General features: G+C 38.4%; 1 protein-coding gene across 2 annotated transcripts in view; it reads right to left on the reverse strand.

Annotated features, from left to right (window-relative positions):
* OBI1 (ORC ubiquitin ligase 1) overlaps window positions 1-20,033 on the reverse strand; it is a 44,695-nt gene that overhangs the window by 3,193 nt on the left and 21,469 nt on the right. For both annotated transcript variants that reach the window (XM_068526919.1, XM_068526920.1), the window contains one exon: window positions 17,748-17,836. In XM_068526919.1, the coding sequence (XP_068383020.1) occupies window positions 17,748-17,836 (89 nt within the window). The remainder of the gene's footprint in view (window positions 1-17,747; window positions 17,837-20,033) is intronic.

Here is a 20,033-nt window from a genome sequence, read left to right on the forward strand (position 1 = left end):
ATGTCACCTTGTCAAACATAAAATGCCAATTTGAAATTCAGAAATCTTAGCAGTTCCAGCAGGAGTGGGTTTAAACACTTATCTGGACCCTTTCAATTACAGCTACCCTTGATCTGAAGTTTTTACTTGGCCTTTCTGAATACTGGGCTTTAATTCATTTCAGCTCTATTTATTTTTGGCATTTCACAACTGTGTGGGACATCAATTTCATTTCTTCCAACTTTGAGATACAAAGTCAATGCTTGTGCTTCCAATATATTACACATAAAAACATTTTCACATTTTCTGAAAAGGAACATTTTGAAGAATAAATGAAAAAGAACACAACAAAAATTCACTCCTCTCACTTGGGATTATCTTGTTTCCACTATTCCCTTAAGAATGGGTACTGGTGTTCAGCTAAGAAAACAATTTTTGAGCACCTAGTATGGCTCGTGGTATATTTGGAGCTGACGATAAAAGGATCAATAAGACTGTCCCAGCTCCAAGGGACATAAAGTATCTATCTTAAATTCTATCTGATCTGACTACCAAAGGAAATTTCATCTTTCAGGAAACTGCTTCTTATGAGTCAATAAACATAAGTCTTACATTCTAACCCCATGACAAATAACTTCTCTCCACAAAAGTTCTCTTAAAAAGCTTTTTCTTAATCATCTTTTTGATGACTTAAATATAGGCCCATCTTGAAGAATTCAGGAATTGTCTGTTTTGAGCAAGGTACTTGAGAAGGTGACTTCTAAAAATTGTTTTAATCTATGGGTTTATCTTTTTCTTTCTTTTTTCCCTAATTACAAAAGAATAATTACAATTAAGAAAATGTACTAAGTATTAAAAAATTAAAACGGAGAAGGAGCCAACAGTAACTGTACCTCTTTGCGTCAACAACTATATGTTGTATGTCTCACTCAATGCCCATCACCTCCTCCTAAACTGTATAGCCCAGTTCACTCTCCAGCTCTCCCCTACATGATCCCTGCTCTTGTCACTAAGGGAAAAAAGCAAGGACAAAGGTAAATATAGATTCATAAAATCTCAGGGTTAGAAAGGGCCTTAAAAGATGTGTTGCCAAATACTGACCTACTCACTGCAATTAACTGATCTCCCAGGAAGAGCACACTCCCTTCAATCTCTAAAAAATCAAAGCAAACACCAGAGGCATAACAAAAACAAAAGCAACTTCAGTAACAAGCCTCCTTGTTTTAAAAACAAAGTTTACTGCTATGAGTATTTGGTTAAATGAATGATGGGAGTTTTTCCTTTTTCACCAAAGAAAAATGTTTTGTTTTGTAAATGTAGTATTTGACAGAGTAGTAGTTTCTGCAAGAGAATTTTAAAAGGTGGACAAAGATCTTTAAGTTCATTCAGCAAAAATATCTGTGAGTTCTTGGGACTTCCCTGGCGGTCCAGTGGTTAAGACTCCCCACTTCCAATGCAGGGGGTTCGGGTTCAGTCCCTGGTCAGGGAACTAAGACCCCACATACCGTGCAGTGTGGCCAAAAAGTAAAAAAAAGTGAAAAATAAATACTTGTGGGTTCTTGACTGTAACTACTCTGGCATAATCAAATAACCCACATATTTTTAAATGGAAAAACTATGTAGCATGTTTATTTAATGCAAACAGCAAAAGTGACAGCCTTAAATTTGCTTGCCAAGATGAAATTTGCTTTTTCTTAAGTGCAATTTTTATAATAAAACTATCCTCAGACGAAAAATCAAATCAAATGGTTTAAAATCAAATAATGTTACTAGATAGTAAGTCAGCTGTTACCAAAGGATGTCCTTGGGAACTCAAAGGCCTACATAAGAAGTAGTGACAAATAAGGAATGTTTCCCAAAATATTAGCAGTTTCTTATTCTAGATTTTAGTCTGTAATTTCAGACATAATGTCATTTTATGATGCTATATTTGCCCCTAATTTGTTTATTATTATGTTTTTAAAAGAAGTTAGCTAACAAATGTTCTGAGCTGAAGTCAAAATGATAGCCTAAGTATATTTTTTGTATTACTTCAGAGAGAAAGCTGAAGTGCCATGAGAACTAACAACAGAGGCCAGCAACTAAGCACATGTGAGAGGGACAAGCAAGGAGGAGTCACTGATGGAGCCGGCTGTTTTCTAAAAGGTCAATGCCCTCAATTCCCCTAAGTTCTATTTCAATACTCTGCAAGTCTATAACACTTCGAATAGTCAGACCTTTTTACCATTCTAATAAGGGAACTGTGCTGGTGGGCAAACTAAAAGAAATATATAGTGAAACCCAATGAACTGATCAATTAATTGATCAGTCCATGTAGCTTATCTGTTTTCTGTCTCTCTCTACCCCCATTAGAGTATAAGCTCCAGGAAAGCAGGAATTATGGTTAGCTCCTTAGAACAATTCTCAGTACACAGTAGCTTCTCATTAAATATTTTTTGAATAGATGTTATTTTCTTACTTTAAGATACATCAATGACTTACATCAAGACAGAGCCAACACCACAGGATAATCCAAAGGTCCTTGGGCCTCTTTCACATGTAAGTATTATGAGTCACTATATTACTAAACTAAATGTTTCATACGTTTGACTGCTTATTTTCTTTTTTTCACTGACACCAAGGAAAGCAACAGAGAATGACATACATACACAGCATAGTTCTTTTTATTGTACAGGCTTGCTGTTCTACACTCTACTCCATCCAAAAAAACTTTCCACTTTCACCTTAGCAAGAGAATGCAAACAGATGAGACTTCTGACATATTTTTAGCTTACCCTAGATACCAATATTAGAGACAATTTACTTGATCATATAGAAATAACAATTAGAGATGCACACCTGATGCTATACTTCCACAGATGAAAACAATGAGGATAAGAGCTTATTTAACTTTGGGTATTAATTCCCTCTTATTCACACTAATTCCAGATATTTCCAGACTACATAACATTAAATGAATCAATGCCAAGGCAAGCCAGAGGGATTTCTAATATCATTTACCATACTTCCTTTTCCTGTGCAAATTTCAAAATGGAGTATTTTTATAAACATTCCATTAGAGACCAGAAGGCTTTGATTTTCAAAGCAGCAGTGATGGCCAAAGGCTTCATTATGTCAGAGAAAACATAAAGCAGTTTGGGGGCTGCATCTGATATCAGAAGTGTGTTTTGCTAAAATCTACGGAGAAGCTTAAAGGATTTTTCATCTTGCAACGTTAACTGATGTACACATTCCGGCTGAGAGCTCCCCTGTTCAAAAAGCTACATAGGTACAAGATTGGTCCTGTCCCTACTAGAAGTAAGAGAAATGAAAAGTCCTATTGGTTTGACCTCTGAGGTATTATAACTAGAGTAAGGGCATCTCTAATAATGAGAAGTTCCCAAGACCACATTTTCTCATAGCTCATCACATAGGAGGAACAGGACGTGTTTGAAGGGTGTCAGAAGAAAGCAAATGTGGTAAAAGAATAAATGCCAGAACGAAGTATCAAAAGAATTAACCTCTAGTGCTATGCAGCCATTAACTAGCTGTGAAACTTGAGTAATTTACTTTGCCCCTCTAGTTCTCAATGGCAGCCCCAACAAAAGGGATTAATGCAGCAAAGCCCAGGGGGTTGCTGAGACCACCAAACTTCAGAAACATCTTCTTGAGGAACAAGAGGGGCTCTGGGGAAGTGAGCCCCTCTGCCTTCCATGTACCTTTGATTTTATATCTTTTCCTAACTTACTACCTGAGGTAAGAGTGAAACAAAGTGAAAGCAATCTTTGGATCTGGACCAGCTTTTGTGATCCAGCCTATCTGATAGGTCTTCAGTATCGAGGTCCTTGATGGTTTCGATATGCACAAATTTCAGTTACCGCAGTTTAGTTAAATACCACGAGTCACTGAACAACATGGTTCAAATTTACCACATTATATTAACTGTGAGTAGCTGCATAAAGTAAAACTTCACTGCCAGCTTTTCAGTTCACAAAACACTATATAAACAGCAGACCGTGCATCATGAACCATGACCAATCAGGTCACTTCTCTCAAAGTCTGAAAGTGACTGTGCACCTGTTCTTCACTTCACACACAGACAATAAAACATACAGTTGTGCTGCCATTTTACAAAAATGGATAATCAAAAGACAACTAGCCAACAAAGATGAGGTACAGCAAAGAAATGGAAAAGTGATTAATGCCAGTAGTAAAGTTAGAATCAAATGTAAATGTAGAGAAGAATAGCTGACTGTGGGAATGTTGAAACTGTCACTATTTGAGAGACCCTAGGTAAGCCAGAGGAACTTGGGAAAGGCGAACTTGTTGACATAAATGAAAGAAGTGGCTGTGATGAAAAGGATAAAGATGTCTAGAGGAAGTGACAGGCTGGCAAAAACCTTCACATTAAAGCAACATGGAGCTATTTCACAATATTGAAAGCACAAAAGGATTAAATGTAAAGCTGATGCAAACTTAGGAATAGTTGTTGAAGGGTTAGAAAAGTTGCTGCCTTCATATCATAAGCTATACACTAAGAAGGCAAGCACTATTCACATTATTCTCCGTAAGTTTTTTATAAAGAAATAAAACATTTCAATTCTCAATGTTTCTAATGTTTTAAGTTGTACTATTAAAATATTAATGTACTAAATAAGTATCAGTTTTACTATTTTTTCATCTTCATATACATTTCTAACTGACAGTAAGAGATTTAATGTTTTGATAAAAATTATTAAAGTTTATAGAACAATTTGATTTTTCTCACTGATTATTGAGAGTGCTTTGCATGGTTTTAGGCTGAATGGTCATTTTTATGATTCTATACAACCATGCAAAGTGAGGATTACCTGTACTAAAGTAATGCTTGGTATGTGGGAAAACCGAGTAAACTTAAGTGAGTCTCAACAATTGTTTTTTAAAGAACTGTTACATTTATCTAAGAAAAGAATGACCCAGGCATACAGTAAATTTTATTGCAGAGTTGCCTGGCTATATAGCTGCAGTTGCATATCTTCTCATTCCCTGACTTATGGAGATACTAGGAAAGTATCTTCTTTACTTAAAACATGGAAGAGAGATAAAAGTTTTAGGGGAAAAATTTTTCTATCCTTCCTTTCCCTTTCCTAAGTATTTTCTCCTACAGCATAATGTGTGGGTTAAAGATTCCTTAAGTTTTTGATGACACAGAACTTAAGTGAGTAGTTTGTAATATGAGCTCTTTAGGATCTGAGTTTGGGTGGGACTGGGAAGGAAAGGGGGAGGTCCAGCGCTGTGCTCTGCTGTAGGCATGTGTGTACAGGATGGGGAGGAGGCGTATTCCAGGGAAAGAATACAGGGAGGACAGCACTGCCGGCAGCTCAGAATTGTATTTGGTGGTGGGGGCCTTTCTCTCACCTGCTCCCAGTGAGCTGTCTGTGTGTTACTCATATCTAGTCTCATCCCTGTGTGAGTATCAGGAGGATGGGGGAGAGTGTTCTGTCCTTAAACTACTAGAGAAGCTTTGGAAAGTGCCCTATACATTTTCACCCACTGCTGAACCTGATGACTTGCCAGTGTTTCTTCAAGAGAGTTTTCTCTGTTTAAATGAAACAGTTATGAAAATGTTACATTCCTAGAGAATTTGTTAATCATAAAAGTACTGTCTACAGCCAATCCCTGTCACACTAGTTGAGTCCACAAAAATATATGAAACAACATGAGGCGAACCAAAAGAGAACAGGAAAACCTCTTCCCTCCTGGAGACTCAAGACAATGTTTCTATTCCCTGGCCCAACATCCGAATAAATAAATAAATAAAGGCAAGTGAACTCTGCGGATGGAAATTACCAACAGTAAATGTAACAGATAAATCTCCCACAATGCTGTAAGTGACTACTAACGACAACGCTGGTGACAATAACAGCAGCAGCCACAACTCACTGAAAGTTTACTTGTGTCAAGGACATTGCTATGTGCTTGATATATATTAACTTACCTAATTTAATTGTCATGTTAACTTTATGAAGCCAGATCTATTATTCTTATTTTAAAGATGAAAAATGAGACGCTTAAGAAGGTTGTCTCTTCTTCCAGGTTATGCAGAAAGGAAGCAGCAAGAAGCCAAGTCTGTCTGAGTCCAAACACCATGTATGAAGCCATATGAGATGCCTGAACATGAGATCCCTTCTTAAGTAATGTCAGCACCTATTTATACTATGACATAGTACAAAATGCAAGCATGTCTACTGAGTGCCAAGTCTGTATATATGGTCAAGGGACTAGAATTGTTGTAGTATTTATTAATACATACATTTGCTATTAGAAATATGGAGAGGAAATAACAAGATGTAGGAATACATTCAGATATGTATGCACAAAGCCAATAAATATTTATCAAACACCTATTATGTTCTAGACATAAGTTCAAGAGTGTTTTCAAACTTCCAAAGATCATTTATTAAAATGGCCTTGTAGGAAACTATAGCACAGACAGATCAACCTGGCAAATGCCAACCCAAAAAGACTATTTTAACCAGAGATATGAATAATAAATCTGAACCAGAACCATAAACTGGAAGCTCCATCTTTAATTGTGCTATGCATAAAAAGCATACATGATCTTCTTGTCTACCTCATGCACAATCAGCAGGCATCTTCAACTATAAGGAAACAAAGCTACCAATGTGAAATGAGCAAAATTTTAAATGTATAATTTTAGGACCTAAATATCACATAGGTACTTACTTATCTAGGGTTCTAATAGGAACAAAAAACACAAGCTATGTTATATTGCATCTTATATTGTTATATTTATCACAAAACAGAAAGTGCTCCAATATTTGGAACAACAAAAAAAAAGCCACAATTTCCCCCTAAAGACAAAGGTCACATGGACAGTGGAACTAGACAAAGAATTTAGGCCCTTGCAGCCATTCCTTTTTCCTCCACCTCCCAAAAGTCCTGTTTAAAAGTTAAGGTAGAGTCTGATTGGCAAGCTTTCAAACGGAGAACAGAGTTTAAAAGTAATAGCTCAGGGACTTCCCTGGTGGCACATTGGTTAAGAATCCGCCTGCCAATGCAGGGGAAATGGGTTTGATTCCTGGTCCGGGAAGATCCCACATACCACGGAGCAACTAAGCCCGTTCACCACAACTACTGAGCCCACACGCCACAACTACTGAAGCCCGTGCACTCTAGGGCCCGCGTGCCACAACTACTGAGCCCGCATGCTGCTGCTACTGAAGCCTGCACGCCTAGAGCCCGTGCTCCACAACAAGAGAAGCTACAGCAATGAGAAGCCTGTGCACCGCAACGAAGAGTAGCTCCCGCTCACAACTAGAGAAAGCCCGCACGCAGCAACGAAGACTCAACGCAGCCAAAAAAAAAAAAAAAAGCTCGTATTATTAACACAATTTTAAAGAAAGGTTTTTTGTGTGTGTTTATTTTATTGAACTAACCATGCATTTGTATTTAAAAATTGTGGTGAAAATTCTTGCTGTGATACCTAGAAATTCTTAATAGAAAACACCCAATTGCTGGGCAGCATATGTAAATTGAAGAGGAACAGGTTCTTTTTTGTGATAAGTCTCTAAAAAGGGCTAACCCACATATATATTCACTGCCTGAAGATGGACTACTCTTTTTACTGTGGAATAAATTCCATTCTATTTGATAAATATATCTCATTTCAATTCCATGCAGAAATGCCCTAATTTTCTGCCCTAAAAGATCAGCCTCAAAGTTGACATGACATAAATGGCAATCCTAATCTTTCATGGAAGGAGAGAACCTTGAGACATGCTAGACATGCTATTTCGTATCTTTTTACAGTTCTCAGAGGAATAAAGGATTTATACCTTTTCCCCGAATATACTAACCTTAACAACAACAATAAAATCTCAATAGTATAAAAGAATGCAACTGTTGTTGGGTGAAAAAAAGCATACTTAAAAATCTCTGAACTAATAGTATCTATACATTTTTCACTATAGTTAAATCAATCTCTCTCAGCATGAAGAACAACACGAAACAAAATAAAACAAAAAACTGTGATCCAGCCACTCTGTAATTATTGCTCAGATGATAGTTATTAAGGACTAATGTATGCTGAGAGGTGATGAGGACGGAAAACAAAAGGAGTAGAAGACATTATCCTTGTTCTCACGCAGTTCATAATCTTTCTGACAACCTTACCGCTTAGTCATTAGCCTGCACTACAGGCTCCTAAAATATCTTATCAATACAATAAAGGCAAGTTGACAGAAAACTGCAGTAACTGTCCACCCCCAATTAGCTGAATACCCAGAGAAGGGCCCCTCAGGCAGCTGAGGGGCCTGAGCACACCCAGCTGTCACAGTCTGGCCCCAGGGTATCATCAGGCTCCCCTGACAGTCTACAAGTTCCCCTTCCGGGAAAACCGAAGGGCACAGCAGAATCAGTCAACGGATCAGGCTGGGGTCAAATACCAGGAATCATGGCATTTGTCAGAGCAGAACCGTGAGAAACAAAAAAGGCCAGAAAAGGTCAAGAAGAGAGAACAGCCAAGGCTAGCAAGAGCAGAGGTGCTGCTGAGGAAGCTGAAAGCCAGGTGTAGTACTGGCACATCTTGAGACACAGACCTGTGAACCAGCAAGGGGCACAGCTCACTGTCAGCATGGAGACAGGGAAGGGCAGGAAACTTGGTTCAGGTAAGGCGACTCAGACCAGAAACATCGTCCTGGAGCCAGGCAAGCCCTGACACTGCCTCCTCTTTTCCTCTTCCTATCTCTCAATCTCTGGTACAATTTTGGAAAACTTCAGGAAATCCCCCTGCTCTCCTCATTTGGAGAATGCCAGGAATCTCTGACTTTCTGCCCTCTTAAACCCTATATACCTTAAGCTTCAAGAAAGCTCAAGATCTTAATTCCCTGGTCAGTTCCCTCCAAGCAGCAGTACAAAGTATTAGAGTGTAAGGACTCCTTCCTTCTGCCATGTCCCAGAGGAAAAATACACACACACACACAAACACTCACACTTTATACAGATACACACTGAGTTCATTAAAAAAAAAAAAACATGTCTTGGGCATTCCCTGGCAGTCCAGTGGTTAGAACTCTGCGCTTCCATCACAGGGGGCATGGGTTTGATCCCTGGTTGGGGAAATAAGATCCCGCAAGCCGTGTGGTACGGCCAAAAAAAAAAATGTATTAGTTCCAAGGAGCTGGTAGATTAACTGAGCATGACAGTCAGAGCTGGTCAGAGTACGATGTAATCCTTAAAACAGTATGATAAAAGAACCATCTTGGAAATCTCGGAGAGTCTCACAGATAAACTGACAACTGGGCTCGATCTCAAAGGATGGGTAGGGATTAACCAGGTAGAATAAAAACAGAGAGGCTAATGGAGAGGACCAGGGAAGGCAAAGGAAAAGACATCAGCAAAGGTACATGTCATAACATGGCAAATCTCGGCCCAGGGAGAAATTCAGCATGGCACAGCAGGGTATAAGAAGAAGGTTGGAGAGGTGCTAAGAAGGCTAAGCTGAAGTCATATTAGTAAAGAGGCTCCCATACTATACTAAGAAACTTGGGCTTCAATTTGTGAGCAATGGGAAATCACCAAAGGTTATTAAGCAAGGCAGTGAGATGATCAAAGTTATATTTTAGAATTCAGGCAACAATAAAGCCGATGCTCCAGGGTTGAGAGAAGAAAAGAAGAGCAATCAGTCGGAAGGTTGTTAAAATCGGCTAAGCGCGAAATCATGTGGATCTAAACTAGTGGGAACAAGAAGAAGGTGCGTTACCGAGGCATTTAATAGGTAGGATAGAATATACTGAACAGTTAGGTGTGGGGTGAGGACAAGGGGTGGAGAAACACTGGAAGACTGAAGTTTTTATCTTAGGCAACCGGACGAGTAGTAAAGCCATGAAGGAGGATAGGAACAAAGCAAGAGGATAAACAATCTTTTGTGTGGGATACAGTTATTTAGACACAAACCTCTACCGGTTCTTTGTGCTACATGCTGTGCCAAGGACATACAATTATTTCCTTTAATCCTCAAAGCAGCACATTATCCACATTTTATATAAAGAAAGCAATGGCCCCAACAGGTCAAGTAATTTATCAAATGTTATTTATCTACTTATTTAATTATTCAGCAAGTATCTATCAGGTGCCTCTCAGGTGCTGGGGTTTTGCAAGTGAAGGACATAGGCAGCAAGGCTGGACTCAAGTCATCGTCTGCTTTCAGTTTTCATGTCACCTCAGAAGAGTTATTTGAGAACAAGCCTTCTGCACTTCAAGTTAGTTGATTTGAAATACTTAAGAATTGCTAACAATGTATTTGCAAACATTAATGTGAAGTACATTGAATTTAATGTTGAATACTTTCAAGCATTCACCTCATAAAGCCACTGTTAAACATTAAAGAAAGAGAAGGGAGGGAGGGAGGAAGCAGCCCTTCGCTTCTGCACCTTCTACTTCCTTACTCTTTTTTTTTTTAACATCTTTATTGGAGTATAATTGCTTTACAATGGTGCGTTAGTTTCTGCTGTATAACAAAGTGAATCAGCTATACGTATACATATATCCCCATATCCCCTCCCTCTTGTGTCTCCCTCCCTCTCACCCTCCCTATCCCACCCCTCTAGGTGGTCACAAAGCACCGAGCTGATCTCCCTGTGCTATGTGGCTGCTTCCCACTAGCTATCTGTTTTACATTTGGTAGTGTATATATGTCCATGCTACTCTCTCACTTCATCCCAGCTTACCCTTCCCCCTCCCTGTGTCCTCAAGTCCATTCTCTACGTCTGTGTCTTTATTCCTGTCCTGCCCCTAGGTTCTTCAGAACCATTTTTTTCTTTTTTTTAGATTCCATATATATGTGTTAGCATACAGTATTTGTTTTTCTCTTTCTGACTTACTTCACTCTGTATGACAGTCTCTAGGCCCATCCACCTCACTATAAATAACTCAATTTCGTTTCTTTTTATGGCCGAGTAATAATCCATTGTATATATGTGGCACATCTTCTTTATCCATTCATCTGTCAATGGACACTTAGGTTGCTTCCATGTCCTGGCTATTGTAAATAGAGCTGCAATGAACATTGTGGTACATGACTCTTTTTGAATTATGGTTTTCTCAGGGTATATGCCCAGTAGTGGGATTGCTGGGTCATATGGTAGTTCTATTTTTAGTTTTTTAAGGAACCTCCATACTGTTCTCCATAGTGGCTGTATCAATTTACATTCCCACCAATAGGGCAAGAGGGTTCCCTTTTCTCCACACCCTCTCCAGCATTTATTGTTTGTAGATTGTTTGATGATGGCCATTCTGACTGGTGTGAGGTGATACCTCATTGTAGTTTTGATTTGCACTTCTCTAATGATCAGTGATGTTGAGCATCCTTTCATGTGTTTGTGGGCAATCTGTATATCTTCTTTGGAGAAATGTCTATTTAGGTCTTCTGCCCATTTTTGGATTGGATTGTTTGCTTTTTTGATATTGAGCTGCCTGTATATTTTGGAGATTAATCCTTTGTCAGTTGCTTTATCTGCAAATATTTTCTCCCATTCTGAGGGTTGTCTTTTCGTCTTGCTTATGGTTTCCTTTGCTGTGCAAAAGCTTTTAAGTTTCATTAGGTCCCATTTGTTTATTTTTGTTTTTATTTCCATTTCTCTAGGAGGTGGGTCAAAAAGGATCTTGCTGTGATTTATGTCATAGAGCGTTCTGCCTATGTTTTCTTAACTGTAGTGATAAAATCATGGCATGGCGAAGCAATATAGCATGTGATTATGAGCACAGGCTCCAGAGCCAGACTCTCTAGAAATGAACTCTGGCTTTGTCTACTTACTAGCACTGTGATTTGGGGGAAGATATTTAAACTTTTTGTATCTCAGTTTTTATCTTTTGTGAAATGTGGTCAGTAGTAGTACCAATCTTACAGGTTCCAGTGAGGTTTAAATGAGTTAAAACTTGAGATGTACTTATAACAGAGCCCATAGTTAATGCACAACCAATGTTACAGTATTACTGTCTTAGCCTTTATCACTGAAATTACCATGTTTGTTTAGTTGCTTGACCTCTTGTTCTGTCTTCTCCATTCTAAACTCCACAAGAGTAAGGTCACAAGGACAACCTCAGAGGGCTGCTTTAGATTGAATGGTCAGGAAAAGCCTCTCTGACTCTGATGACAAAAGGAGACGGCCACATAACGATGCAGAAGCAAAACATTCTAAGCAGAGGGAAAAAGTTCAGCATGTTTTAGAAACAGAAGAAGACCAGTATGGCTAGAGCAGGATTAGCTGGGGGAATAAGAATGAGATGAAGTGGAATAAGCAAGCATAGACTAGTTGGTGAACAGTCTGGATTTTATTTTAGGAAAACACTGGATAGTTTCAGATAGGAGATTTAATAGTGTGATTTATACTTTATAAAAAGCAATTTTTAGCATGGTGATAATGAACTGGGTAGGGAAAAGAGAGACAGAGTGGAAGCAGGGAAACTTGAATCCAGGTACTGTTGTCTCCAGAACTAAGCATTTATTTAACTACTGTGCTTTGTGGTGAATTTAAGGTATAGGATCTTGAGTGAAAGTATAAAATAGATAGATGGAAACACTAATCTACAATTTAGGAGAAAAGGCAAGGCCAAAGATTTAGATTTTATTTTGTAATCTCTGACATATAAGTAGATGATTATTAAAGCCATGGGAGTTGATAAGACGGCTCAAGGAACACAAATACAGCAAGAAGGGAAGAACGTGCAGGTTATGACTTATGAAGTCTATTCTTTCCTCCTCAGAGCACTTTTTTCATGTACTAATAATAGGAAATAATGCTCACCATCTAGAGAGTATCTGGAGCCTTTATCTTCCCCCAGAAGGAGCTGAGGCATGGGTGAAGACTGGTCCATAATGATAAGCCTTGGGGCTGCTGGGCAGTAAAAATGATGCTTAACACTACCATACTATCAAACCCACAGATCTCACTAAAGATACAATGACATTCCCAAACACATATTTATAGAAAGGAAAGCCATTAATCCAATTATAACCAGGTTTGATTTAAATGACCTATGGAATTTTGTATATGGAGCTTTACACCCTACGCTTTAAGGTAAGTTAGAAGCTAAGGGCATGGACATCTGCTCTGCTAAAGCCTCATAATAGGCGGCAACATGGCACAAACTCTGCCTAGCGTGACTAGAGCAAAAAAAATGTCACAACTGAACAGAGAGATCTCAGAGAGAGGGCATGGGACTCTCAAATGCTTTACAAATCAATTCTTCATACCCCTTCGAGCGAAAAAATCACTAAGGAACTCCTCTCTCTATCATGGACAAATATATCACACTTCCTGGCACAGTTTAGGAATAGAGAAATGCAATTCTAAAGTCCTCCCTTCAGCTTCTTATTCTTGTTTCTTATCATGTGGAGGTGTGACACTTGGCATTCCCCATTAAACAGGAGACTGAGAACAGGCCTTTCTGCTTAGAGCAGAATGTAGTGGAGTACTAGATGTAGTGGAATTGTGCTAACCAGCTGTTTAAGTGGGATGATGACGGTCACAATGGAGAGATGTGCAAATTACAGAGAGGACCTCTGCTCCGCTGAGTTTGAGAAGGAAGCCACTGTGTTTCTTGAGCATGACTTGTGGCTGCTCTGGAGACAAGGAACTAGAGCTGAAGGGACCTCTTAATACTCCTAACCGCTCAAGCTGTTTCCTCTTGCTCAGAATGCCTTCCTCTTCACTGAAATCTCCATCTTTCAAAGCTGGGCTCAAGTCCTGCCCCTTCGCTAAAGACTCTCGTCACTGCAACCAACTGGCCATTCTCTGAACTCATATTGCTGTCTCTGCTATTTGACTTAGTAACTATTTAGTATTTAATTGTTTCATGTATTTTTTCCCTTGTCTTCATTAGATTATGAACTTCCTGGAGGCAAGGATTATGTTTTGTTGGTTTTAATCAGAGAAGAGTAATAACTCCATATACTCATCACCCACATTCAACAATTATCAAGATTTTACCTCATTTCACACATATATGTATATATATCCCTTTTTTGTTAAAATATACTATAGTTCATATTTTAGTATGCATTTCTAAAGAAAACATGGACATTTTGATAAGGAACCATAAGACCTAAACAAAATTAACAGTAATTCCTTGGTATCATCTAATATCTAGTTAGTATTCAAATATATTCAATTGGCTCAAAAATGTCTTCTGACATTTGTTATTAATCAATATCCAAACAAAATCCAGGTACTGCGTTTGGTTATTATATCTCTTAGTCCTCTTTTATTGTAAATCAGGCTTCCCCTCCCATTTTGCCAATGATTTAATGAAGAAATCTGGTCATTTTTCCAATTGACTATACCATATTCTGGATTTGTCTGTCTGTTTTCTCATAGTGTTTGGAGCTACGTTTTTATTCATTTACTCAACAAATATATACTAGGAGCAGAATATTAGCCAGAACGCTATAAAATGCAGGGCTACAACAGTGAATAAAACTATAGTCCTCACTCAAACAGAAGTACATGAAACAAATAATTACACAAAACATTAATTATTAGTAATTGGGATATGTGCTAAAAAGGGAAAGTACAAGGTAGTAAGAGAAATTACAGCAAGGGAACCTAACCTACTTTAGGGGTCAGAAAGAGTATTTATTTTGTATAGTTCAAAGCACCTAGGATACTGTCAAGTAAATAAACTTTTAGTATTTCTGGGTTGGTTGGGAGAGTAAGTTTTCTTTGCATAACAGTCTTGTAAACTAAAGGACATTACCACCACCTCTTGAGTTCTGAATATCAAATCTGATTCTCTTAGGAGTCCATGTTAGAGAAAACTGAAAGGGCAAACAGACGGCTTTCTCCAGGTGAAACAAATTAAAAGACAGACAAATGCAGGAAGTCTTTGGCTACATCAAGTCAAAGAAAAAGATCGCATTTTTCTGGACCACCAGTTTAGATATTGAGACAACGAATTTTTGACAAGGAATAGAATGGATATTATTGAAACCGAGAAGAGTATGATAAGTAGGATATCTGCCACACTGCTCAAGAGGGCTTTTAAGTTAAAGTTGAGAAAGGAAAAATATCCAGGTACACTTTAAGACTGGATACAATGGAGGGTAAAATATAGACTAGAAAAACAATAGCAGAGGAGATAAATGATAATCCAGATTTCATTTTAAAGATTATAGCACTGTTTTTAAAAATTATAAAATATATTACTTTTATACAATACTATCTACTTGGGACCAAGGTAAATGTCTAAGTCCCCCTTGTTGACACCAGATGTTAGTCTAGTTTTGGGGCAATAGCATGATATTTGCTTGAGTGTCCTAAAAAGAAATACCTTCTGCTATGGACTGAATTGTGTTCCCAACTTCCCCACCAAATTCATTTGTTGAAGCCCTAAACACCAATGTGACTACATTCAGAGACAGGGTCTTCAGGAGGTAATTCAGGTTAAATGAGACCATAAAGATGAGGCCCTAATCCAACAGGACTGGCATCCTCATAAGAAGAAGAAGAGAGACCTGAGCGTGCGCGCTCTCTCTCTCTCTGACATGTGAAGACATAGTGAGAAGGCAGCTGTCTGCAAGCCAAAAAGAGAGCCCTTGCCAGAAACCGAAACTGCTGAACCTTGATCTGGGATTTCTAGCCTCCAGAACTGCAAGAAAATAAATACCCAATGTTTAAGCCACCCTGTCTATAGTATTTTGTTATGGCAGTCCAAGCTAACAAATATACCTTCCTAATTTTTTTCCTCGCTAGTATCTAAATTTTAAAGCTCTCTCTTCTGCATGATTTGTAGAATATGTCTGCACAACCTGAAAGATACATCAGAAACTAAGGTCATGTGTATAAAAAGTATATCTTGACACCTAACCAAGTAGACAAGAGAAAAATAATTTGTCAAGGCACTTCCTAATCAAGGGAATGAAATGGAATAGATGGTTTTTATTTGCTTGCATTTACTTTTAAACTCTTGAAATTTCACATTCTTTTCAATAAGAATAGGAGCTCTCTTCAGGTGAACCAGATCTGGGTATTTTCAGCTGTGGTCAGCTTCTCTCTGAATCCCACTAGGGTTTGGTGATGCAGAGTAAACAAGGCTATAAATCAAAAGCCATGCTTTTAATACCTCAATGCATTGCAAATTGATCAGGAATAAGGGTCAGTTCAAATCGTTTTTTAAGTGAAACTGTTCCCTTCCCCTGAAGGGAAGGAATGGAAGTTAAAGATAGCAAATCCCAAAGTTATATGGGATTCAGAAGTGTGGTTGCTTGTTAGAATAGACAGCGGTGAGGTTTCTTTAGGTAAGATTCTTCAATTGTTTATCAGGTAGGAGTCATGGCTATTTAAAAACACACATCCTGGTGGCTAGTATTAAATCTGAGATCTGGTGGGCAACTTTTCAAGAAATAAAAGCTACAAACAAAATGGCTTTCGTTCCATTCCGCCTGCTGTGGGAAATGGCTAATGGACAAGCATTACTATGACCGGCAAGGCGAGCTGCCAATAAATGAGAAGAGCAGAGATTCAAACCGCCATATAATAATGGCAACACTTCTTAAGTTTATTTCACTAGTTCATCAAAGTAGGACATTATCTGAAGTGAAAGAAAAATGAGGTTGGAGAGCACAGGGGAAGGAACTATTTAAAAGTAAAAGCTATGCTTCTTTCTCTATTGGTTAGTTATCTCTGCTTTGAGTAATTATGGTTTATTTCTACCATTTCCTGATATTACACTTGTTTTACTGAAGGCAATATTTTCTCCTTTTCAAATGACAAGCAGAGAACTACCTCTGGTAGGATAAATTTCCAGTGTTTGTTTATGTCTGTCTTTGTCTTTTTCCATTAGGAAAAAATGAAGTCTAATGGTTGGATGGGAAGAAAGTGTGGAGTTCTGATATGCCACTCCTCAGAGGGATGGGGGCCATATTCTCTTTTCACTTGTCATTTTTTTTCCTAGAAGAATAACAACCTTAAGCACTGTCTCCCATCTTTTCTCAATCTTCAAGTCTTAACTCTCAATGGTTTCTTATCATTTTAAACTAACTGTTAAGTGGGTCAATAGTTCCAACTGCTTACCTTCTGGAACTGAGTGAAAACTATCCCATCATAAAAGAATGAATTCATTTAATTGTATAGTTCAAATCAGTCCAAAATTCAACAAATGATGCCTTAAAATTCTATTTCAGATAGGCTTTTTAGTGTAATGGGTAGTGTAATAGTTTTCAATGTAATGTAACAGAACACAGATTCCGGGGCTGGACTACATTGGTTCAAATCCTATTTCCACCACTTACTAGCAGTGCAGATTTAGAAAAATTAATTTGATCTCTATGCCTCCATTTCATCATCTGTAAATGGAGAATAATAATAGTTCTACATCACAGGTTGTTGTACCTGGCAAAGAGAAAGCACTATATGAATTTTAACTATGATTATTTCAGAAAACGTCTAAAGGGCATTATGTTACTCTCCCTACTCTTTGTTAGGAGCACTAAACAGTTACATGTAAAACCAAGTGAAGGCTCACCTATCTTAGGTCACATAAAACAATCCTCTTGCTAATCAGATAAGGAAAAAGGATAAGAGGGAAATCTTTTCTTCAACACTAGCCTTAACTGAGACTAAGATTTTACCAGTAACATAAGTATACACTTGATGTTTAGAGGTAAGACATTCTATTTAAACTTACATGCTTCAATGAAAAGAGTCAAATGAAAAACACAAACTATAACAGCAGCTTATTCTAAAACATTGACATAACCTGAAACATTGCTCTGTTAGCAAAATACATACTTCTGGGGTGATCTGTTATCAACTTCAGCTTTCAGTCGTAAATTCTCCCTCACCAGGCCACCATTTTCCAATTTCAATTTTTTATTTGCCTTAGAAAAAAAAAAAGTGTTGAAAATAATTAAGCACAAGTTAAAACAAAAGTGCCTTGTAAAAATAATGACATGAGCCATCTGTATTTTTTAGAGCAACAATATCAGAAAACTGAATACTAGAACATGTCTTCAGAAACTTAAAATCACCGTTGAGAATGACTTGTGAAACTGTGAACACAACCAAGCATTTTTAATCCATATTCCCCAAGCACTCTGCAAATCCCCTATCCAGGGAAATAAACGGAACTATGTTAGTCAGCTTAGAGTCATTAAGGGACTAAACTAATGGCAAATATGTTTTTTTCTTTTCCTTTTTCACATAACTGAATACTCTAAGCATGATAACATTATACCACATGCAATTATTCACAAAACTAATGCTAAGAATCTTGAGCTATGAGATTGAGTTTTGGTTGCTATTTAAAAATAGTTTTTAGTGATAACATAGCTTGCTTTCTTCAAAATGGCTTTCTCAAATGCTCTGGCTCACAACTTCTGGGACTCTTAGAATTGAATCAATGTTTTCCAATAAATTCTACAGATTCTCTTTTGATTTAAAAAAAAAAATCCCAAGTATGATTTTCTTTTTTGAGTTCTATGATACCTAAAAACTGCCTGACAAAACATTAATTGCTAAAAAATCTAGAAGCTCAATACTGAATCTTGACAGCCCAAAAAGTAGTGTGTCTATTGTAGTCTTCTTAAAAGCTACTTCATTTAAACCCCCTAGTCATTGTGTTTTTCAATTCCAACAAAAATTAAGACTACCTAGACTAGGAACCAATCTTACCAACCTGGCAAGAGAAATTCATTGTCTGACTAGAACACTAACATTCAAAGTGAAGGGGTCACAAGAACATTTGTCAACAAACAGGTTTAAACCAAGAAAACTTGAAAACAGATTTTAAAAATCTGACCAATAATTTCTAGAACTTTTGACTATATTATTTGCCCATCAACAGGCAAATGCCCTAAGAGGATGACAAGAGAAGCAGGACAGAGGACACTCTTCTGGGCAACAAGCCTAACTCTCTCACTTAGACTCATCTAGGTTCCTTTTGAGCTCTGAGCACCTGCTTATCTTCATGGGTGCAAACCAACCAGGATTGTGGAGGGTTAATTCTTTAAGTGACTGATAAATACCATTACTGCCCCTCTGAAGACACAGGAAAAGTAATTTACTTCCTCATACACACAAACAATGAATTAGGCCCTCATAAGAGGAGGCACTTAGTGAATGCTTTTTGATGATGAATGACAGGCTTAAATTAGAACCTCATTTGATTTCTTTTCCCCATCCCCTCTGTCAAGGTCTCTCACCAGTCCTGTGGCTCTCTAAGATTCTCTTTATGGGCTGGCTAGTTCCTCAACTATTAGAGACAGTTTCAAGTTCAGGAGAATCAGGTGGGTAAAGTTACAAAGGGGAGAGTTCTGCCTATTTGTTGAACCTAAAAGAGTAATGAAGACTTCAGCTAACTATTATATTTTGCTTTCTCAACACTGGCTTCATAATTGTTCAAAACTCACTTAGCCCTGGAAACATTAGAAAAAAAGTCCAGCACTGGTTCAAGATGGCGGAGTAGAAGGACATGCTCTCACTCCCTTTTGCGAGAACACTGGAATTACAACTAACTGCTGAACAATCATTGACAGGAAGACACTGGAACTCACCAAAAAAGATACCCCACATCCAAAGACAAAGGAGAAGCCACAATGAGATGGTAGGAGGGGCGCAATCCCAGTAAAATCAAATCCCATAACTGCTGGGTGGGTGACTCACAAACTGGAGAACACTTATACCACATAAGTCCACCCACTGGAGTGAAGGTTCTGAGCCCCACGTCAGGCTTCCGAACCTGGGGGTCCAGCAACAGGAAGAGAAATTCCTAGAGAATCAGACTTTGAAGGCTAGTGGGATTTGACTGCAGGACTTCGACAGGACTGGGGGAAGCAGAGACTCCACTCCTGGAGGGCACACACAAAGTAGTGTGTGCATCAGGACCCAGGGGAAGGAGCAGTGACCCCATAGGAGACTGAACCAGACCTACCTGCTAGTGTTGGAGGGTCTCCTGCAGAGGCGGGGGGTAGCTGGGGCTCACCGTGAGGACAAGGACACTGGCAGCAGAAGTTCCGGGGAGTACTCCTTGGCGTGAGCCCTCCCAGAGTCCGCCATTAGCCCTACCAAACAGCCCAG

Source organism: Eschrichtius robustus, chromosome 18 (assembly GCF_028021215.1).
Source record: "Eschrichtius robustus isolate mEscRob2 chromosome 18, mEscRob2.pri, whole genome shotgun sequence".
Taxonomy (NCBI): domain Eukaryota; kingdom Metazoa; phylum Chordata; class Mammalia; order Artiodactyla; family Eschrichtiidae; genus Eschrichtius; species Eschrichtius robustus.